This window comes from Bombina bombina, chromosome 9, assembly GCF_027579735.1.
Source record: "Bombina bombina isolate aBomBom1 chromosome 9, aBomBom1.pri, whole genome shotgun sequence".
In the NCBI taxonomy this organism is placed as follows: domain Eukaryota; kingdom Metazoa; phylum Chordata; class Amphibia; order Anura; family Bombinatoridae; genus Bombina; species Bombina bombina.
Window position 1 is genome coordinate 168,552,948 of NC_069507.1, and position 23,760 is coordinate 168,576,707.

The window sequence follows — 23,760 nt, forward strand, 5'->3', positions numbered from 1 at the left end:
CATGTATATATATGTTTAGAAGACAACCCAAAGTATTGATCTAGGCCCATTTTGGTATATTTTATGCCACCATTTCACCACCAAATGCGATCAAATAAAAAAAATTGTTCACTTTTTACAGTTTTTATCACAAACTTTAGGTTCTCACTGAAATTATTTACAAACAACTTGTGCAATTATGGCACAAATGGTTGAAAATGATTATCTGGGATCCCCTTTGTTCAGAAATAGCAGACATATATGGCTTTGGCGTTGCTTTTTGATAATTAGAAGGCCGCTAAATGCCACTGGGCACCACACGTGTATTATGGCCTGCATTGAAGGGGTTAATTAGGGCGCATGTAGGGAGCTTGTAGGGTTAATTTTAGCTTTAGTTTAGTGTAGTAGACAACCCCAAGTATTGATCTAGGCCTATTTTGGTATATTTCATGCCACCATTTCACCGCCAAATGCGATTAAATAAAAATAATTGTTAACTTTTTCACAAATTTTAGGTTTCTCACTGAAATTATTTGCAAACAGCTTGTGCAATTATGGCACAAATGGTTGTAAATGCTTCTCTGGGATCCCCTTTGTTCAGAAATAGCAGGCATATATGGCTTTGGCGTTGCTTTTTGGTAATTAGAAGGCCGCTAAATGCTGCTGTGCACCACACGTGAATTATGCCCAGCAGTAAAGGGGTTAATTAGGGAGCTTGTAGGGTTAATTTTAGCTTTAGTGTAGTGTAGTAGACAACCTAAAGTATTGATCTAGACCCATTTTGGTATATTTCATGCCAACATTTCACCGCCAAATGCGATTAAATAAAAATAATTGTTCACTTTTTCACAAACTTTTTCACAAATTTTAGGTTTCTCACTGAAATTATTTGCAAACAGCTTGTGCAATTATGGCACAAATGGTTGTAAATGCTTCTCTGGGATCCCCTTTGTTCAGAAATAGCAGACATATATGGCTTTGGCGTTGCTTTTTGGTAATTAGAAGGCCGCTAAATGCTGCTGCGCACCACACGTGAATTATGCCCAGCAGTGAAGGGGTTAATTATGTAGCTTGTAGGGAGCTTGCAGGGTTAATTTTAGCTTTAGTGTAAAGATTAGCCTCCCACCTGACACATCCCACCCCCTGATCCCTCCCAAACAGCTCTCTTCTCTCCCCTACCCCACAATTGTCCCTGCCATCTTAAGTACTGGCAGAAAGTTTTTTTTTTTTTAAATAAAAAATATTCTGCTGTGTAGGATCCCCCCTTAGCCCCCAACCTCCGTGATCCCCCCCATACAGCTCTCTAACCCTCCCCCCTCTACCTATTTGCCGCCATCTTGGGTACTGGCATTTTTTTTTTTTAAAGTAACAATTTATATTTTCTGTAGTGTAGCTGCCCCCCCTCAATACCCTACCCACCCTCCCACTCCCAGATCCCTTCCCCAGCACGTTTGATCCCACCCTCCCTCTCCCTCCTTTCAATTTTTTTTAACTGATCGCCGGTAAATGCGGCACATCTTTCTGATTTACTCCTATTATCAATTTTTCTTCGTTCTCTTGCTATCTTTATTTGAAAAATAAGGCATCTGAGCTAAGGAGTCAGCTATTTTTTGGTTCAGACACTGGACAGCACTTGTTTATTGGTGGGTGAATTTATCCACCAATTAGCAAGAACAACCCAGGTTGTTCACCAAAAAAGGGCCGGCATCTAAACTTACATTCTTGCTTTTCAAATAAAGATACCAAAAGAATGAAGAAAATTTTATATTAGGAGTAAATTAGAAAGTTGCTTAAAATTGCATGCTCTAGGGGGGGCGGAGCCAACATCGGACCTGACTGGTTGCAGAGCTTTGGAGCTCTCTTCTCATAATAGCCAAAAACTACTTAAATGTATCCCTAAATCCCCCCAGAACCCTCATAAATTGAGACAAAGAATCCCATCTATCTACCCTGCCTTAGAATATTTATTTTTGCCTGTTTTTCCTCCCTTTGTTATTTACTAAAAACCCTTATTACAGCGGCAGCCACCGAACTTAGTGGATACATACCCCCGGTGGACCTTATCTAATAACCCCTGCATCTTGGAGTTATAGGACACTAACTTGCATCCGTTACAGACCAGGGCTTATCTCATCCTGTTACAGAGGAGCGGAGGTAAAACCCGCGAACGGCCACCATCTTTGCCGTCATTCACACTTGGGCCACAGCATTCAGTTGCTGCGGCCCTGTTACTGTCTAGATCCTACTAACCGGTACAGCCGGAATTACTCTCGGACCACGCCAGGTCAGCCTCCCAACAGTAAGCTACTTTTGAAGCTGCAAAAACCACGCGGGTACACTCTATCAGCTCTTTGGGACATGGACCCCTCTACTGAGACATCCAGCCTTTTCTGAGACGACGCATCAACCTGAGTGAGTACTGTGATCACGGTCACATCTCAGAGACTTTATATAAATACTTTACTAGTGGCCCATGCTTGGATGCTTTGATATACAAATAAATAAGAGGCGCTGGGTTAGCAGACATCAGAGAGAGGGAGGGTGAGATCGTGTCCGTAGCAAATGGAACCCGCCACCACACCATCAAGCATGGAGAACTTTTACTTACAAGTGCGGTTGTCACTTTACAGCCTTGGAGAGAGGATGCAACATAATTTTGACGACCTAATACTTACCTGCAGGTCTGAGTTTGCAGATGTAACTGCTGCAAAAACGCCTACAAACACGGCTGACATGACAGCCCCCATACCGGACCTCACTGAGGACAGCTCAAATACTCCTGCGATAAGGCAGCCTAATAATCCCCAGTCAGCAAAGCTCTATAGAGAGAGAGAGCACCTGCTTTGACCCGACCTGAGCAAACAGGAGAGTCTGGAGTATCAACCCTACCTATAACACCGTGGCCTCCGGGTACAGCATGCATGGATCCTTTCTTCAAGTTGAGCGGTTGGACAGACCTATATGCCGCTGATGTGTTGCCTTCCCTGCTCCAGCGTATCGCCACGTGGACAAGGAGAGACAATGAATGGAAACCTTTTGCGGTATTGACTTGGTCCTCTTTCATTCCTCAGCCTTCATTGCTCCATAGTTTTGCACCAAGGCAGCTTCTAAGACCGGCTCATGTGCCTCCAACCTTTAAAACTGGAGTGGGGTAGACTAGTTCTAATACTCTTTATTATGTCTCTATACGATGAATGTCTATGTATGGAGATGGTTCCCTAGCCATTAGCTACTAAATGGTTTCTAATCTAGATGACGGCCTCTGGTCCTGATACCTGTGAACCCATAATTCTGGACATTGTAATACTCTCCCTGTAATGTTGGTCATAAGGCAGTATGTTTTTCAAATGTACTTCATTTTATTTTTCTTTCTTTTCTGTTTCTCTTTATGGTTCTTTTTATCCCTTCTTACTTTAACCTCCCTTAGCTATGCAAATGGATGTATAGAAACTAGAATTTTCTGGTGTATATAAGTCTGCATTTATAGCAGTATAGCTCTACTTCTTTGCAGACTTGAGTGAATCATTCTAATAAGTTTGACGTTGTCTGCAATATGAACTTTTATGTTGCATTAACTGCTCAATGATAATCTGTGCATTTCCACCTAGTACATCCCGCATACTACTATGTTTTGTATCTAAATTGGGGTATTGCCTAGAGGGTATATTTCACCCATGTCTTCCATAGTTTGGAGCTCTATATCACATTAACCTGAGGTACATGATCTTATTGTATTCTGTATATGGTCCTATAGGGAGTACAGTCAATTCATTAACTGGTTGTTTCATGTTCTAATCAGATGTAATGTACAAAGTTAACTTTCATTTCTCCCCCCCCCCTATATTTGCATAAAAATATATTCTGAGAAGATAGCCCTGCTGTAGTTACTAGCAACAGGTACTAGTATTGTCTGCCTAGCTGTTTGCTGTTGTTGAATATTACTACCTTATGGAGCTAGGATCTTCATTATAGCCCTGTATAAGGCACTTTATTGTACTCACTTATGCCATGCTGGCTTAGTCTATATACATTCTCCTTATTGCCCTTTGGGAGTGCGCTTGTTGCCCCAAGGACCGGAGTAGGGTAGACTGTAATTCTTAATGTGGACCTAGTCAATTTTTCTTCAGAACTTATATCAGTAGGTGTTTCAATTTATATTAGCAGTCCTATTAGTGTTACTAGCTGCTTCATGGTTTACTTAGTGGCTCTTATGCAAGTATGGGTATGTGTAGACTAACGGTAGCCACCTGCGCACCATTTTCACACTAATATACAACCTATCTTATGTGAACTTATAATGAAGATTTTGTTTATCTAGTTATCTCTGCTATATGTACCTATATATCCTTTGCCACCATATAGCTTACTAAGCTCCCTATGGAAATGTATCTTTGGGCAGGGACATCTTGATGAGAGTTATTTAACAGGATACCGATGCCTAACCTATTATACCAACTAATTGTCTACTGCAGATAATGTCTAACGCTTTCCCTCCCTCAGTAATTCTTGCTTACTGCCAGGTAAGCTTGGTGTATATATTAAGCCCATTAACATGCGGTACTTTAGGCTGGGACATCCTAAGGGGAGTTCTTTAACTAGATATCGAGGCCTAACCTCTTATAACAGCTCCTTGTTTATAGTAGATAATGTCTAACGATTTCCCTTCCTCAGCATTTTTTATTTACTGCTTAGTAAGCTCATATAGCAACCCCTTCCTACCTCTAGCTAAACTTATTATTACTATAAGTTAAAATATAGGCTGCTTTCATTAGAAAAACCAAAGGGAATACTAAATATGATACTCAAATCAGTAGTAGTAGTGTTTGGTTCTATCCCTCTGCCATAAGACACTTAGGGTTTAATTGTTCATATACAATATATAGCTATAGCGCCGTTAGGCTTAATACTTTCACTATCAGGTTATATATTACCCAAGTCTCCCTATAATTTACCTGGTTTAACCTAAAACTATCTTGGCTCTAATATATGGGAAGAGAACAAATGTTTCTAATCTTAGTACCACATAAGTTTAAGATCTATATGTCACATGTTATGTTACTCCCTGGCCGCTCCATGTTCCTATGTTTCAGCTGCTTAGAGAAGCCGGTGGTTGCAGCCTCTTGTCTGCTACAATTATTATACTAATTTACATATATGTATATATCCCAAGTGTTCATATTTGTTCATATATAGTTCTACGCAACTGATATCTGCCATGTTAGTTACCGTTCTAGCCATCTCACATATTTCTCTTTGTAACCTCTTTGTAGTAAAACTATGTAATTCTATGCTTGTATGCAGTGGGTCTGTTGATACTGAATGGCCTCTGACTTAGGTTTTGTCTGTACACTGTAAAGTTTTTTAAGGGATTCCTTATATGGCACGTTTCCTATTGCAGTTGTCTCACTCTCTTTATTATGACCTGCGAGATATACGTGTATCTTTATTTAAACTCTTGGATTATATGGAAGGTATAGCTATGCTTATTCACTTGCTGTTAAATTATTCTACTATATATCATATTTACTAAATGACAATGATTGCAAGGGAGATATGTCATTACCAATATTTTAAGTACACATGGTCATCTTATGCCTATGTCACTGAGCTTTGGTAATTATGTTTGTCTTATGTTTGTTATCTATCTTATAAGCATACCAAGGGTTATTTATTATTATTTCCCCCCCCCCCCTATGTAGGGGTACTCTTTCTGCTTCGTACACCCATGCCCCCAGCTAAGAACGGCATACCCCCTATGCAGAATCTATTGATAGCGCAAATCTACTGCCCATACTGAGCTCCTCTCTTCCCTTTCCCGCCGGTACATGTTGCCTGCGGGTCATATCCCTATTCCTTTTCCCCACATCGCTTAAAGCTAGCATTTCCCCAGGAGAGGAGCTCACCCAGAAGTCTCCTATGCCCCATACTTCCTAATGTCCCCCCCTCTACCATAACTTTAGTATCGCTAAAAACCAGCATACTCCCCTAATCTTTTGTCCCATAGTTTACAAATCCTATTGTGATGTCAGTACTAAGCCATGTTAAGCCTTGTTTACGCTCCTTTACCAACTTGTATACCATCACCCTTATAGATACAACCATATTATTAGAGGGGAAATTTAATGGCAGAGACTAACCTAATTCGCACTATGTTTTGCTAGATATAATTTTGTTATTATGGTCATGGGATCCCTTCACTTGATCATTTCCAAGCTCTTATTACCTATCCTAAACTACCTACACCTATTTTAGGCTCCGCTCCCCCTCCACCCTTCCACCACCTTCCCTATATACATAGCGGTGCTTATCCGCTGAATCTCCCTTCCCCCCCCTATGTATCTCAGCCCAAAAGTGGCTGACATGTATGCTAATTCTCCACAGGCTGATATCTTTGACTCAGACAATATATCGACTGTTATATATAGTACTGTGTAGATTAATCGTTAATAGTATAACAAAAAATGAAGTTATATTCTATCTCGCCTAAACTCTTGTCTATATTCATGCTAAGATTGGATATGTATTTATCTTGTCACATATGTATTTTATATTTTTTCTTTTTTTCTTTTTGTTCTCTAATAATGTCAGTTTATAGACAATGTTTTACTCACTCTGTTGTAACATTGGCCTCAGGGCGAATCTTGTTTGTGAATATATATTCTAACTTCAATAAAAAAAATATTTTCAAAAAAAAAATTTAAAAAAAATAAAATTGCATGCTCTATCTGAATCACGACGGAAAAAAAATTGGGTTCAGTGTCCCTTTAAGCCTGAATCGTTTCAAACTAACCCTATTTTGAAATGTAAAATGTTGAGAGGTTTGTGACTATGCAGTCAGTAAAAGCATGTTAAACTGACCCAACAATTGCTCTTCATTTCAGGCCTACAACAGCTATGCCAGATTGTGTTTATATCAAGAAAACCTGTGCTTATCAGGGTCAACTATGAAGACTGAAGGTTGTGTGTCCAAAGTAAGTAATAAAATAGTATATTTTTCCCCCCAGTGTACTTTCTCTATACAATTTTATGGATGGAAATACAATTTATGCACACAATCAAACACTAATAACAACTAATAATAGATTAAAACAAGGGGGGGGGGGGCATATCTTTCAGAATAAAGTATGTGCAAAGAATAGGTTTCCTAAATCTATATATTTAGACAAAATAAAATAGTTTATGAAATGTTGCTCATAACTACAGACCCAGTCTCACATTATTGTTTACAGTGTGGGTTGACTTTAGGGATGGGCGAATGTTTTGCAATTGCAACATTAAAAAAATGAAACGAATTTTAACACATTTGTTAGTTTGTACAACATTCTAACATTCGTTTGTTATAATAGTAATTATAATGCTATCTTTAAATGTAATATTCGCTTTTTCTAATAATTAGATTAGAATTATGCAATATTCAAATTAAAAAAATTCAAATTGATATATTTGTAATGATATTTCTAATGTTCTCTTTAAATGTAATATTCAAATTTTGCAATATTCGAAATAGAAACATTCAAATTGATTTATTTGTATCTATTGTGTATCATTTTACTCAATTCCCTACCACATGAACTATTGAACTTCTGAATAGTATTTGTTAAATCTAATGTTACATTTGAAATTTTGAATGTGGATATTCAATCTAATTATGCACATTCAAAATGAAAGTAAGATTCAAAAACCGGAAATAACATTTGATTACCAAATTTTATTGGATTTTTATTCTTGTCAGCATTCAATTGTCCAAAACGTATGTCCACAGGACTATTCGTTCTACCAAACGAATTACACTTTTAGCACATTCGCCCATCCCTAGTTGACTTCCTATTAATAGTTGTGTAATGATTTTTATAATGGCTGTACCTACTTGCAGATGTTTTTGTTGTTTTTTTCTTCTTCGTTTTTTTAATGGCCTTTGTTGTTGATCGTTAATAATCCCTTGCTTGAATTTTTTTTTAAAACATTTCAGTTCTTTTGTAAACATCTTCTTTTTTACTCTCAAACCATATTATTACAATAGATTCTGGAGAGATAAATTACTGTGATTTTGCTTATTTAATCTTCCCCAAGGAAGTATCAGGGGACTCGATTTATCAATCAAGGGCATACAGGGGCGTACATATTCGCCCCTGTCTGCCTGAGCTCTCCTCTAGTGGGCAGCAATCCGCTGTCTGCTATTTTGCGCTCGCATGCAACCCCGCCCCTTGCCGTGCACAGCCAGATGAGACCAGGGAGATTAAAATTCTCAACCTAAGAGGTGGATAAGAGGGTAGAGAAGCAGCGCTCTAAAGACCTGATAAATCCTGACTACAGGTTCTCTCGTGTGAACTTTCAGCACACGAGATTAATTTTTCAACCTGCAGCTGCGGTTGCGGGAGCCGCTCCCTATTGGTGCGACTCTCTGTCAGAAATGATTGAGGTGGAGACTCCCCTTGATGAGATACATGAAAGAATTAAGGCCCTGAGGGTAGATAATTTGTTTATTTGTGATGCTAATATGCAGATTATTCGCTTGAATGCCAAGACATCAGGCTTTTCTGTGCTGGCCCGGAGGGCCATGTGGTTGAAGTCATGGTCTGCTGACATCACGTCCAAATCCAGATTGCTTTCCCTTCCGTTTAAAGGAAAGATTCTTTTCAGTCCAGGCTTGGACTCAATTATATCCACGATCACGGGGCGCAAGGGTACCTTTCTACTGCAGGATAAGAAGATCAAACCTAAGAGTCCTAATTTTCATCTCTTTCGTTCGGACAAGTCCCAATGACAGCAACCTGCCGCGAAGACCGAGCAGTCCAAGGGATCTTGAAAACTCTCTCAGTCTTGGAATAAAGCCAAGCAGAGCAAGAAGCCCGCCGAGACAAAATCGACATAAAGGGGCGGGCCTGATCCGTCTCTGGATCTCGTAGAGGGCAGACTCTCTCTTTTCGTGAAGGTTTGGTTGAGAGATGTACAGGATCTTCGGGTTCTGGAAGTTGTTACCCAGGGTTACAGGATAGGTTTCAAAACTCATCCTCCCAGGGGCAGATTCCTCTTGTCAAATCTCTCATCAAATCCAGAGAAACGGATTGCCTTTCTAGAGTGCGTGAGGGATCTCTCCTCTCTAGGAGTAATTGTACCGGTACCTCTAGCAGAAAGGGGTCTAGGGTACTATTCAAACTTTTTTGTGGTACCAAAGATGGAAGGCACGTTTCGCACGATTCTAGACCTAAAGTGCTTAAACAAGTTTCTGTCGGTTCCATCGTTCAAAATGGAGACGATTTGGTCTATACTGCCCCTAGTTCAAGAGGGTCTGTTTATGACTACGATAAACTTGAAGGACACCTACCTTCATGTGCCAATTCACAAGGATCACTTTAGATTCTTAAGGTTTGCCTTTCTGGATCAGCACTTCCAGTTTGTAGCTCTTCCCTTCGGGCTGGCTACTGCCCCAATAATCTTCACAAAGGTTCTGGGAGCTCTGCTCGCAGTGGCTCCTTATCTGGACAACATTCTTGTTTAGGCTCCGTCCTGCCAGCTGGCAGAGGACCACTCAAGTGCTTTACTGCTTCTTCTGCGATCTCATGGATGGATGGTAAATTCAGGAAAGAGTTCTCTGGTTCCCAGTACCAGAGTGGAGTCCCTGGGCACGATGATAGACTTTATTGCCATGAAGATATTCCTAACAGGCAAGAGACGTTGCACGATTGTCTCCAGCTGTCTTGCCCTCCAATCCTCCTCAAGGCCATCAGTGGCCCGGTGCATGGAGGTGATTGGGCTCATGGTATCTACTATAGATGTCATTTCATTCGCCAGATTCCATTTCCGGCCACTACAGCTCTGCATGCTGAGGCAGTAGAATGGCGATCATTCGGACCTGTCCCAACTGATTTCTATGGACAACGGTCCGAGGGAGTCTCTCTCTTGGTGGCTTCGTCCAGACCAGCTGTCCCAGGGAACATCCTTCCTCAGACCATCTTGGGAGATTGTGACTACGGACGCGAGTCTCTCAGGTTGGGGATCGATTTGGGGTGCCAGGAAGGCACTGGGCAGGTGGAATCGGAAGGAGTCTATTTTCCCGATCAACATCCTGTAACTTCGGGCGATCTTCAATGCTCTGGAGGCCTGGCCTCTCCTGGGTCTGTCCAAGTTCATCAGATTCCAGTCAGACAACATTACCTCTGTGGCTTACATCAACCATCACAGGGGAACGAGAAGCTCCCTAGCCATGAGGGAAGTATCTCGGATCCTGGAGTGGGCAGAGTCCCACGAATGCTCGCTTTCAGCGATCTACATCCCAGTTGTGGACAACTGGGAAGCGGACTTTCTCAGCAGACAATCTTTTCATCCAGGGGAATGGTCTCTTTACCCTGAAGTGTTTGCGGAGATTTGCAACAGTTGGGGGACTCTGGAGATAGATCTCATGGCATCCAGACTCAACTGCAAGCTACCCAGATACTGTTAGCGGTCCAGGGATCCCCAGGCGGAACTGATAGATGCCTTAGCAGTGCCTTGGGGATTCAACCTAGTGTACATATTTCCACCGTTACCACTTCTACCTCGTGTAGTGGCACGCATCAAACAGGAGCAAGCGTCATATATTCTGATTGCTCCATCGTGGCCGCGAAGGACGTGGTTTGCTGATCCAGTGGGGATGTCATCCTCCCCTCCATAGAGGTTTCCCTGTCGCAGGGATCTGCTGGTACAGGGCCCCTTTCTCTTGTTAAGTGTAGTCAGTCCTAAGGGTCATCCATTACTTATGGAATATATCTCTTCCTAACAGGAAGCTGCAAGAGGATCACCCAAGCAGAGCTGCTATATAGCTCCTCCCCTCACATGTCATATTCAGTCATTCTCTTGCAGCCTAACTAAACAGCTCCATTGGATGAAATTATGAACAAGCTTAAAGCACTTAAGCTAGCTAACGCATTTGTTTTTGATGCCGTCGTACATTTAACCAAACTTACGGCTAAGAACTCCGGATTCGCCATCCAAGCGCGCAGAGCGCTATGGCTTAAATCCTGGTCAGCTGACGTGACTTCTAAATCTAAATTGCTTAATATTCCTTTCAAAGGGCAGACCTTATTCGGGCCCGGCTTGAAAGAAATTATAGCTGACATTACGGGAGGTAAGGGCCATGCTCTACCTCAGGACAGGGCCAAATCAAAGGCCAAACAGTCTAATTTTCATGCCTTTCGTAACTTCAAGGCAGGAGCAGCATCAACTTCCTCCGCTCCAAAACAGGAAGGAGCTGTTGCTCGTTACAGACAGGGCTGGAAAGTTAACCAGTCCTGGATTAAGGGCAAGCAGGCCAAGAAACCTGCTGCTGCCCCTAAGACAGCATGAAGAGAGGGCCCCCTATCCGGAAACGGATCTAGTGGGGGGCAGACTTTCTCTCTTCGCCCAGGCTTGGGCAAGAGATGTCCAGGATCCCTGGGCGTTGGAGATCATATCTCAGGGATATCTCCTGGACTTCAAAACTTCTCCTCCACGAGGGAGATTTCATCTTTCAAGGTTATCAGCAAACCAAATAAAGAAAGAGGCGTTTCTACGCTGTGTACAAGACCTCTTACTAATGGGGGTGATCCACCCAGTTCCGCGGACGGAACACGGGCAAGGATTCTATTCAAATCTATTTGTGGTTCCCAAGAAAGAGGGAACCTTCAGACCAATCTTGGACTTAAGAATCCTAAACAAATTCCTAAGAGTTCCATCATTCAAAATGGAAACTATTCGAACCATCCTTCCCATGATCCAAGAGGGTCAGTACATGACCACAGTGGACTTAAAGAATGCCTACCTTCACATACCGATTCACAAGGATCATTATCGGTACCTAAGATTTGCTTTCCTAGACAGGCATTACCAGTTTGTAGCTCTTCCCTTCGGATTAGCTACGGCTCCAAGAATCTTTACAAAAGTTCTGGGCTCACTTCTGGCGGTACTAAGACCGCGAGGCATAGCGGTGACTCCGTACCTAGACGACATTCTGATACAAGCGTCAAGTTTTCAAACTGCCAAGTCTCATACAGAGATAGTTCTGGCATTTCTGAGGTCGCATGGGTGGAAGGTGAACGTGGAAAAGTGTTCTCTATTACCACTTACAAGGGTTCCCTTTCTAGGGACTCTTATAGATTCTGTAGAGATGAAAATTTACCTGACGGAGGACAGGTTATCAAAACTTCTAAATGCTTGCCGTGTCCTTCATTCCATTCCACACCCGTCAGTAGCTCAGTGCATGGAAGTAATCGGCTTAATGGTAGCGGCAATGGACATAGTTCCATTTGCGCGCCTGCATCTCAGACCGCTGCAATTGTGCATGCTAAGTCAGTGGAATGGGGATTACTCAGATTTGTCCCCCCTGCTAAATCTGGATCAAGAGACCAGAGATTCTCTTCTATGGTGGCTTTCTCGGCCACATCTGTCCAAGGGGATGACCTTTCGCAGGCCAGATTGGACGATTGTAACAACAGACGCCAGCCTTCTAGGCTGGGGCGCAGTCTGGAACTCCCTGAAGGCTCAGGGACTATGGACTCAGGAGGAGAAACTCCTCCCAATAAATATTCTGGAATTAAGAGCAATATTCAATGCTCTCCTAGCTTGGCCTCAGTTAGCAACTCTGAGGTTCATCAGATTTCAGTCGGACAACATCACGACTGTGGCTTACATCAACCATCAAGGGGGAACCAGAAGTTCCCTAGCGATGTTGGAAGTCTCAAAGATAATTCGCTGGGCAGAGTCTCACTCTTGCCACCTGTCAGCGATTTACATCCCAGGCGTGGAGAACTGGGAGGCGGATTTTCTAAGTCGCCAGACTTTTCATCCGGGGGAGTGGGAACTTCATCCGGAGGTCTTTGCTCAACTGATTCATCGTTGGGGCAAACCAGATCTGGATCTCATGGCGTCTCGCCAGAACGCCAAGCTTCCTTGTTACGGATCCAGGTCCAGGGACCCGGGAGCGGTGCTGATAGATGCTCTGACAGCCCCTTGGGTCTTCAACATGGCTTATGTGTTTCCACCATTTCCGATGCTTCCTCGTTTGATTGCCAAGATCAAACAGGAGAGAGCTTCGGTGATTCTGATAGCGCCTGCGTGGCCACGCAGGACCTGGTATGCAGACCTAGTGGACATGTCGTCCTGCCCACCGTGGTCTCTGCCTCTGAGACAGGACCTTCTAATTCAGGGTCCTTTCAACCATCCAAATCTAATTTCTCTGAGGCTGACTGCATGGAGATTGAACGCTTGATTCTATCAAAGCGTGGCTTCTCGGAGTCGGTTATTTATACCTTAATACAGGCTAGGAAGCCTGTTACCAGAAGAATTTACCATAAGATATGGCGTAAATATTTATATTGGTGCAAATCCAAGAGTTACTCATGGAGTAAGGTTAGGATTCCTAGGATATTGTCTTTTCTACAAGAGGGTTTAGAAAAGGGCTTATCTGCTAGTTCGTTAAAGGGACAGATTTCTGCTCTGTCTATTCTTCTACACAAACGTCTGGCAGAAGTTCCAGACGTTCAGGCTTTTTGTCAGGCTTTAGCTAGGATTAAGCCTGTGTTTAAGACTGTTGCTCCGCCGTGGAGCTTAAACTTAGTTCTTAACGTTCTTCAAGGCGTTCCATTTGAACCCCTTCATTCCATTGATATCAAGCTGTTATCCTGGAAGGTTCGGTTTTTGATGGCTATTTCCTCAGCTCGAAGAGTCTCTGAGTTATCTGCCTTACATTGTGATTCTCCTTATCTGATTTTTCATTCAGACAAGGTAGTTCTGCGTACTAAACCTGGGTTCTTACCTAAGGTAGTTACTAACAGGAATATCAATCAAGAGATTGTTGTTCCATCACTGTGTCCTAACCCTTCTTCAAAGAAGGAACGACTTTTGCATAATCTGGACGTAGTCCGTGCCCTGAAGTTCTATTTGCAGGTAACTAAAGATTTTCGTCAAACTTCTTCCCTGTTTGTCGTTTACTCTGGACAGAGAAGAGGTCAAAAGGCTTTGGCTACCTCTCTCTCTTTTTGGCTTCGTAGCATAATACGTTTAGCCTATGAGACTGCTGGACAGCAGCCTCCTGAAAGGATTACAGCTCATTCTACTAGAGCTGTGGCTTCCACCTGGGCCTTTAAAAATGAGGCCTCTGTTGAACAGATTTGCAAGGCTGCAACTTGGTCTTCACTTCACACTTTTTCAAAATTTTACAAATTTGACACTTTTGCTTCTTCAGAAGCTATTTTTGGGAGAAAGGTGCTTCAGGCAGTGGTTCCTTCTGTTTAAGGTTCCTGCCTTGTCCCTCCCTTCATCCGTGTACTTTAGCTTTGGTATTGGTATTCCATAAGTAATGGATGACCCGTGGACTGACTACACTTAACAAGAGAAAACATAATTTTTGCTTACCTGATAAATTTATTTCTCTTGTAGTGTAGTCAGTCCACGGCCCGCCCTGTCTTTAAGGCAGATCTAAATTTTAATTAAACTTCAGTCACCACTGCACCCTATGGTTTCTCCTTTCTCGTCTGGTTTTGGTCGAATGACTGAATATGACATGTGAGGGGAGGAGCTATATAGCAGCTCTGCTTGGGTGATCCTCTTGCAGCTTCCTGTTAGGAAGAGATATATTCCATAAGTAATGGATGACCCGTGGACTGACTACACTACAAGAGAAATAAATTTATCAGGTAAGCATAAATTATGTTTTTTGCATCAGAATCTAGATTCTCGTAGACTGACTGCGTGGAGATTGAACGCTTAGTCTTAGCCAGAAGAGGTTTTTCTAAGAGGGTAATTAATAATCTCATTCAAGTCAGAAAGCCGGTTACCCATTGCATCTATAATAAGGTGTGGAGGACCTACTTACTCTGGTTTGAATCTCGTGGATATTCCTGGCATACGGTCAGGGTATCCAGAATACTTTCTTTCCTCCAGGACGGTCTTGAGAAGGGACTTGCCACCAGTGGTTCCTTCTTTGTGTCCTAAACCTTCTTCTTCGAAGGAACGATTACTTCATAACTTGGACATGGTTTGAGCCTTGAAATTCTATCTTCAGGCTATGAAGGATTTCACACAAATGTCTGCTTTGTTTGTTGTTTATTCGGGGAAGCGCAAGGGGCTGAAGGCTTCTTCTACCTCCTTATCCTTTTGGCTGAGGAGCATGATTCGTTTAGTTTAAGAGACAGCGGGACATAAGCCTCCTCAGAGGATTACGACTCACTCAACTAGAGCTGTGGCTTTCTCTTGGGCCTTTATGAATGAGGCTTCTATGAAGCAGATTTGTAAGACAGCTACCTGGTCCTCCTTACACACTTTTACAAAGTTTTACAAATTTGACGTGTTTGCTAGCAGCTTTTGGGAGAAAGGTTTTGCAGGCTGTGGGCCCTCAGAATAGGGTCTGCCTCCTTGTTACCCTCCCATTTTTCATTCAGTGTCCTCTTGTGCTTGGGTATTTGTTTCCCACAAGTAATGAATGAAGCCGTGGACTCTCCTCGTATTAGATGGAAAACATAAATTATGCTTACCTGATAATGTAATTTCCACCATTACGTGGAGAGTCCATGGCTCCTTCCCGGTTTTCCGTTGGGCGGACCTAAATTTATTTTGGTTTTTCTTCTGGCACCTTTTATACCCTGATATTTCTCCTACTGTTCCTTGTTCCCTCTGCAGAATGACTGGGGGATTAGGGGAGTGGGGGGGGGGGTATTTAAACCTTTGGCTGGGGTGTCTTTGCCTTCTCCTGGTGGCCAGGTCCTGTATTTCCCACAAGTAATGAATGAAGCCGTGGACTCTCCGTGTAACAATGGAAATTAAATTATCAGGTAAGCATAACTTATGGTTTTTTTTTCATGATTCATACAGAGCATGCAATTTTAAACAACTTTATAATTTTCTTCCATTATCAAGTTTTCTTTGTTCTATTGGTATCTTTTGTTGAATAGCAGGAATGCATGCTTAGGAGCCTGCCCCTTTATGGAGCAGTATATGTCATCAGCTTTGCTAGATGGTAGCACTATTTCCTGCCATGTTTTACTCCAGACACTTACCTAGGTATCTCTTTAAAGGGACACTAAACCCACCTTTTTTCTTTCATTATTCGGATAGAGCATGCAATTTTAAGCAGCTTTCTAATTTACTTCTATTATCAATTTTTCTTCGTTCTCTTGCTATCTTTATTTGAAAAAGCAGGAATAACAGCCGGCCCATTTTTTTGTGTGAAAACCTGGGTTGCGCTTGCTGATTGGATGGCTAAATGCAGGCACCAATCAGCAAGCCCTATCCAGGGTACTGAACAAAAAATAGGCCGGCTCCAAAGCTTTCATTTCTGCCTTTTCAAATAAAGATAGCAAGAGAGCGAAGAAAAATTGATAATAGGAATAAATTAGAAAGTTGCTTAAAATTGCATGCTCTATCTGAATCATGAAAGAAAAAATTTGAAGCATTTTTGCTATCACTTCTTTTAAACAGAAATAGTCTTGCTTTTTTATTTACCTGCCAAAACTATATCTATCTATCTATCTATCTATCTATATATATATATATATATATATATATATACTAGTCCTAAAGCCCGTTTACACAAGCCATTTTTTGCAGTACAGCGGTCCCACCCCTTGCTCTCTCTCTCTCCCTCCCCCTCTCTTTTGCTCTCTCTCTCCCCCTCTCTTTTGCTCTCTCTCCCCCCTCTCTTTTGCACTCTCTCCCCAATCTCTTTTTCTGTCCCCCCCTCTCTTTTGCTCTCTCTCCATCCTTCTCTTTTGCTCTCTCCCACCTCTCTTTTGCTCTCTCTCCCCCCCTCTCTTTTGCACTCTCTCCCCCCTCTCTTTTGCACTCTCTCCCCCCTCTCTTTTTCTCTCTCCCCCCTCTCTTTTGCTCTCTCTCCCCCCTTTCTCTCTCCCCATCTCCCCCCTCTCACCCCCCTCTCTTCTTTTGCTCTCTATCTCCCCCCTCTCTTTTGCTCTCTCTCTTCCCCTCTCTTTTGCTCTCTCTCTTTTGCTCTCTCTCTTTCCCCCTCTTATTTTCTCTCTCCCCCTCTCTTTTTCTCTCTCTTCCCTCTATTTTGCTCTTTCCCCTCTACTTTGCTCTCTCTCCCTCCTCTCTTTTGCTCTCTCTTCCCCTCTTTTTTGCTCTCTCTTCCCCTCTCTTTTGCTTTCTCTTCCCCTCTCTTTAGCACTTTCCCATCTCTTTTTGTCTCTCCCCCTCTCTTTCTATCTCTGTCCCCTCTCTCCCGCCGACCGTGCCCGGTCCCGCCCCATACCCTGCCACACCCCACCACGCCCCCGCACACACCTGTCCACGCCCACTTTTGTCGCACCGTGCCGCAAACAGCAGATCAGGTAAGGTCAGCTGTGTTTGTCCTGTGCTGTCTCTACTGCGCATGACAGCTTCGGACAAACACACTTGGCCTTTTATATTATAGGATATATATATATATATATATATATATATATATATAATTTTTATTTTTTTAGGTAGACAACCCAAGGTATTGATCTAGGCCCATTTTGGTATATTTAATGCCACCATTTCACCGCCAAATGCGATAAAAAAAAAAAGTGTTATCTTTTTCACAAAGTGGGTTGCTCACTGAAATTATTTGCATACCGCTTGTACAATCATGGCACAAATGATTGTAAATGTTTCGTTGGAATCCCCTTTGTTCAGATATAGCAGACATACATGACTTTGCCATTGGTTTTTGGCAATTAGAATGCTGCTAATTGCTACTGCGCACCTCACTTCAGTTAATCAGGCAACTTGTAAGGTTAATTTTAGCTGGAGTGTAGAGATTACCCTCCCACCTACCTACCTACCACCCCCTGATCCCTCCTTAACAGCTCTCTTCCCTCCCACCCTCCACTGTTCACCACCATCTTAGGTACTGGCATACATGGAATACAGTCTGCCAGGATACAGTTTATTTTTTTATTATTTTTTAATTTTATTTATTTTTTCTGTAGTATAGTGATTCTCCTTAACCCCCCCTCCATGACCCCCCCCCCCCCCAAATAGCTCTCTAAACCATGCCCTCCCACCTATGGCAGCAATCTTTAGTAATGGCAGCTTTTTTTTCTGTAGTGTAGCTCCCCACCCCTCCCTCTCCCTTCATTTTTTTTTCTGCAGTGTAGGGCCCATCCCTCTCTCTCCTCCTCCCTCTCCCCTCTGCTGTTGGGCTCTGATCGTGCTCTGGTTCCATATTCAGGCAGAAGCCTGTAGCTCAGGAACTCCAGCTCTTGGCTGTATATTTTATTCAGTAAGATATATGCATGACATATATACGTCAGATTGGGTCAAGGGGATAATTTTATAGTTGACTTTTCATATATTTAGTTACACTTTTTATATTTTTTTATGCCCGTCAGAGAATTTTCAGATCTTACTAATTAATAAAAATCCCCTTTCTCTTGTAAGGTGTATCCAGTCCACGGATCATCCATTACTTGTGGGATATTCTCCTTCCCAACAGGAAGCTGCAAGAGGATCACCCACAGCAGAGCTGTCTATATAGCTCCTCCCCTAACTGCCACCTCCAGTCATTTTCTTGCAGCTCTCGACAAGGGAAGTCGCATAGAGAGATGTGGTGACTTAGTGTAGTTTATCTTCAATTAAAAGTTTGTTATTTTAAATGGTACCGGAGTTGTACTGTTTTTTACCTCAGGCAGAAATTAGAAGAAGTGTTTTGCCTGAGGTTTTTGATGATCTTAGCAGGTTGTAACTAAGATCCACTGCTGTTCTCACACATAACTGAAGAGTATGGGAAAAAATTCAGCTGGGAGAACGGCCTGCAGATTCAACTGCCTTGAGGTATGTTCAGTATATTTTTTTCTAGAGAGATAATAAGAAGTCTAGAAAATGCTGACAGTGCCTGACATATTTGAGGTAAGCCTGATTGCAGTGATTTAATAGCGACTGGCATCATGCTTGCAGTAAAGGGTAATTTTCATGTTAATTGCTCTAATAACTTAGTATGTGAAATGTTTAGATGTATTATAAGGAACGTTTTTTACTAAGGGTGATAAATCTTTATTTGGGGCCTAGTTTTTCCACATGGCTGTTATTTGACTCCTAGGAGTAGTTTTTTAGGCCCTCTGACTTTCAGTGCATGGTGGGAGGGGCCTATTTCCGCGCTCTAATTGCGCAGTAACTTTTCAACTCTGAGACATCCAGCTTCCCTGAAGGAGTCCCCTGACAGATTGGACCTCTCTAAAGGGTTTTTGTGCCTACAAAAGTCGTTTTATGGGAAGGTAGGAGCCACAGTAGAGCTGTGGCAGTTTGCCTGTGACTGTTATAACGGTTTTACTGTTTTTTGGCTTCGTTTTTGAGCCTGAGGGGTTAATCATCCATTTGCAAGTGGGTGCAATGCTATTTTACCCTAGTACATACACTGTTAAAATTTCATAGAGTTAACTGCTTTTTTCACTGTTTTGCAGTTTTTGTGTTTGTTTTTTTTCTCTTAAAGGCACATTACCGTTTTTTATATTCTGATTTTTACATTAATTAAAGTGTTTTCAAAGCTTGCTGGTCTCATTACTAGTCTGTTAAACATGTCTGACATAGAGGAAACTCCTTGTTCATTATGTTTAGAAGCCATTGTGGAACCCCCTCTTAGAATGTGTACCAAATGCACTGATCTTACTATAAGTTATAAAGATCATATTCTGGCTTTAAAAGATTTATCACCAGAGGAAACTGACAAGGGGGAAGTTATGCCGACTAACTCTCCCCACGTGTCAGAACCTATGACTCCCGCTCAAGGGACGCCCGCTCAAGAGGCGCCAAGTACATCTAGCGCGCCCATAACGTTTACCTTACAAGACATGGCGGCAGTTATGGATAATACCCTTACAGCGGTATTGTCCAAACTACCAGGGTTACAAGGAAAGCGAGACAGCTCTGGGGCTAGGAAAAATACAGAGCACTCTGACGCTTTAGTAGCTATGTCTGATATCCCCTCACAATATGCAGAAGCTGAGGAAGGAGAGCTTCTATCTGTGGGTGATTTTTCTGACTCAGGGAAGATAATTCAACCTGATTCTGATATGTCTACATTTAAATTTAAGCTTGAACACCTCCGCATGTTGCTCAGGGAGGTTTTAGCTGCTCTGAATGACTCTGACACCATTATGGTCCCAGAGAAATTGTGTAGATTGGATAAATACTATGCAGTGCCTGTTTACACTGATGTTTTTCCAATACCTAAAAGGTTTTCAGAAATTATTACTAAGGAATGGGATAGACCAGGTGTACCGTTCTCTCCCCCTCCTGCTTTTAAAATGATGTTTCCCATAGATGCCGCTACACGGGACTTATGGCAAACGGTCCCTAAGGTGGAGGGAGCAGTCTCTACCCTAGCTAAGCGTACAATTATCCCAGTCGAGGACAGTTGTGCTTTCCTAGATCCAATGGATAAAAAGTTAGAGGGTTATCTTAAGAAAATGTTTATTCAACAGGGTTTTATTCTCCAGCCTCTTGCATGTATTGCCCCTGTTACTGCTGCTGCGGCCTTCTGGTTTGAGTCTCTGGAAGAGGCTCTACAGGTAGAAACCCCATTGGATGATATACTTGACAAGCTTAAAGCTCTTAAGCTAGCCAATTAATTTGTTTTTGACGCCGTTGTTCATTTAACCAAACTAACAGCTAAGAACTCAGGTTTTGCTATTCAAGCGCGTAGGGTGTTATGGCTTAAATCCTGATCAGCTGACGTTACTTCAAAGTCTAAGCTTCTCAACATTCCCTTCAAGGGGCAGACCCTATTCGGGCCCGGACTGAAGGAGATCATTTCTGATATTACTGGAGAAAAAGGTCACGCCCTTCCTCAGGATAGGTCCAACAAATTAAGGACCAAACAGACTAATTTTTGTGCCTTTCGTAACTTCAAGACTGGCGCAGCATCAACTTCCTCTAATACAAAACAAGAGGGAAATTTTGCCCAGTCCAAACCGGTCTGGAGACCTTACCAGGCTTGGAACAAAGGAAGGCAGGCCCAAAAGCCTACTGCTGCCTCTAAGACAGCATGAAAGATCAGCCTCCGATCCGGTAACGGATCTAGAAGGGGGCAGACTTTCTCTCTTCTTCCAGGCTTGGGCAAGAGATGTCCAGGATCCCTGGGCGTTGGAAATTGTGTCCCAGGGGTATCTTCTGGACTTCAAAGCTTCTTCCCCAAAAGGAAGATTTCACCTGTCACAATTATCTGCAAACCAGATAAAGAGAGAGGCATTCTTACATTGTGTTCAAGACCTCCTAGTTATGGGAGTGATCCACCCAGTTCCAAAGGAGGAACAGGGGCAAGGCTTCTATTCAAATCTGTTTGTGGTTCCCAAGAAAGAGGGAACCTTCGGACCAATCTTAGATCTCAAGATCCTAAACAAATTTCTCAGGGTCCCATCCTTCAAAATGGAGACTATTCGAACCATCCTACCTATGATCCAGGAGAGTCAATATATGACTACCGTGGACTTAAAGGATGCTTATCTTCACATTCCGATACACAGAGATCATCATCGGTTTCTCAGGTTCGCCTTCCTAGACAGGCATTACCAGTTTGTAGCTCTTCCCTTTGGGTTAGCTACAGCACCAAGAATCTTTACATAGGTTCTGGGGTCACTTCTGGCGGTCCTAAGGCCGCAGGATATAGCAGTAGCCCCTTACCTAGACGACATTCTGATACAGGCGTGAAATTTTTAAATTGCCAAGTCCCATACGGACATTGTTCTGGCATTCCTGAGGTCTCATGGGTGGAAAGTGAACGAAGAAAAGAGTTCTCTATCCCCTCTCCCAAGAGTTTCCTTCCTGGGAACTCTGATAGATTCTGTAGAAATGAAGATTTACCTGACAGAGGACAGGTTGTCAAAACTTCTAAATTCCTGCCATGTTCTTTATTCTACTTCTCGCCCTTCAGTCGCTCAGGGTATGGAAGTAATCGGCTTAATGGTAGCGGCAATGGATATAGAGCCGTTTGCCCGTCTACATCTCAGACCACTGCAACTCTGCATGCTCAGTCAGTGGAATGGAGATTACACAGATTTGTCCCCTCTACTAAATCTGGATCAAGAGACCAGGAATTCTCTTCTCTGGTGGCTATCTCGGGTCCATCTGTCCAAAAGGTATGACCTTCCGCAGGCCAGATTGGACAATAGTAACAACAGATGCCAGCCTTCTGGGCTGGGGTGCAGTCTGGAACTCCCTGAAGGCTCAGGGATCGTGGACTCAGGAGGAGGCACTCCTTCCGATAAACATTCTGGAACTAAGAGCGATATTCAATGCCTTTCAGGCTTGGCCTCAGCTAGCTGCGGTCAGATTCATCAGATTTCAGTCGGACAACATCACAACTGTAGCTTACATGAACCATCAAGGGGGAACAAGAAGTTCCCTAGCAATGTTGGAGGTTTCAAAGATAATTTTATGGGCAGAGATTCACTCTTGCCATCTATCAGCTATCCATATCCCAGGAGTAGAGAACTGGGAGGCAGATTTTCTAAGTCGACAGACTTTTCATCCGGGGGAGTGGGAGCTCCATCCGGAGGTATTTGCACAGTTGATTCAACTTTGGGGCAAACCAGAACTGGATCTCATGGCGTCTCGTCAGAACGCCAAGCTTCCTTGTTACGGATCCAGGTCCAGGGATCCCAAGGCAGCACTGATAGATACTCTAGCCTCCTTCAACCTGGCTTATGTGTTTCCACCATTTCCTCTGCTCCCTCGTCTGATTGCCAAGATCAAGCAGGAGAGAGCTTCGGTGATTTTGATAGCACCTGCGTGGCCACGCAGGACTTGGTATGCAGATCTGGTGGACATGTCATCCTTTCCACCATGGACTCTGCCGCTGAGACAGGACCTTCTACTTCAGGGTCCTTTCAACCATCCAAATCTAATTTCTCTGCGTCTGACTGCTTGGAGATTTCTCTGAGTCGGTCATTGATACCTTAATACAGGCGCGAATGTACACCAGGAAAATCTATCATAAGATATGGTGTAAATATCTTCATTGGTGTGAATCCAAGGGTTACTCATGGAGTAAAGTCAAGATTCCTAGGATATTATCCTTTCTCCAAGAAGGATTGGAGAAGGGTTTGTCAGCTAGTTCCTTAAAGGGACAGATTTCTGCTCTGTCTATTCTTTTGCACAAACGTCTGGCTGATGTTCCAGATGTTCAGGCGTTTTGTCAGGCTCTGGTTAGAATCAAGCCTGTGTTTAAACCTGTTGCTCCGCCATGGAGTTTAAATTTAGTTCTTAAAGTTCTTCAAGGGGTTCCGTTTAATCCTTTGCATTCCATAGATATTAAGCTCTTATCTTGGAAAGTTCTGTTTTTAGTAGCTATCTCCTCGGCTCGAAGAGTTTCAGAGTTATCTGCTTTACAATGTGATTCCCCTTATCTCGTTTTCCATGCAGATAAGGTAGTGTTACGTACCAAACCTGGTTTTCTACCTAAGGTGGTATCTATTAAGAATATCAATCAGGAGATTGTTGTTCCGTCACTGTGTCCTAATCCTTCTTCAAAGAAGGAACGTCTATTACACAATCTTGACGTGGTTCATGCTTTAAAGTTTTATTTACAAGCTACTAAAGATTTTCGTCAAACATCTGCATTGTTTGTTGTCTACTCTGGACAGAGGAGAGGCCAAAAGGCTTCGGCAACTTCTCTTTCTTTTTGGCTAAGAAGTATAATCCGCTTAGCTTATGAGACTGCTGGCCAGCAGCCTCCTGAAAGAATTACAGCTCATTCTACTAGAGCGGTAGCTTCCACAGAATGAGGCTTCTGTTGAACAGATTTGTAAGGTGGCGACTTGGTCATCGCTTCATACTTTTTCTAAATTCTACAAA

General features: G+C 42.7%; 1 protein-coding gene across 1 annotated transcript in view; it reads left to right on the top strand.

Moving 5' to 3' along the window:
- BTRC (beta-transducin repeat containing E3 ubiquitin protein ligase) overlaps positions 1-23,760 on the top strand; it is a 559,581-nt gene that overhangs the window by 231,566 nt on the left and 304,255 nt on the right. Inside the window, exon 3 of the mRNA XM_053692479.1 lies at positions 6,861-6,950. Coding sequence (XP_053548454.1) covers positions 6,861-6,950 — 90 coding nt within the window. The remainder of the gene's footprint in view (positions 1-6,860; positions 6,951-23,760) is intronic.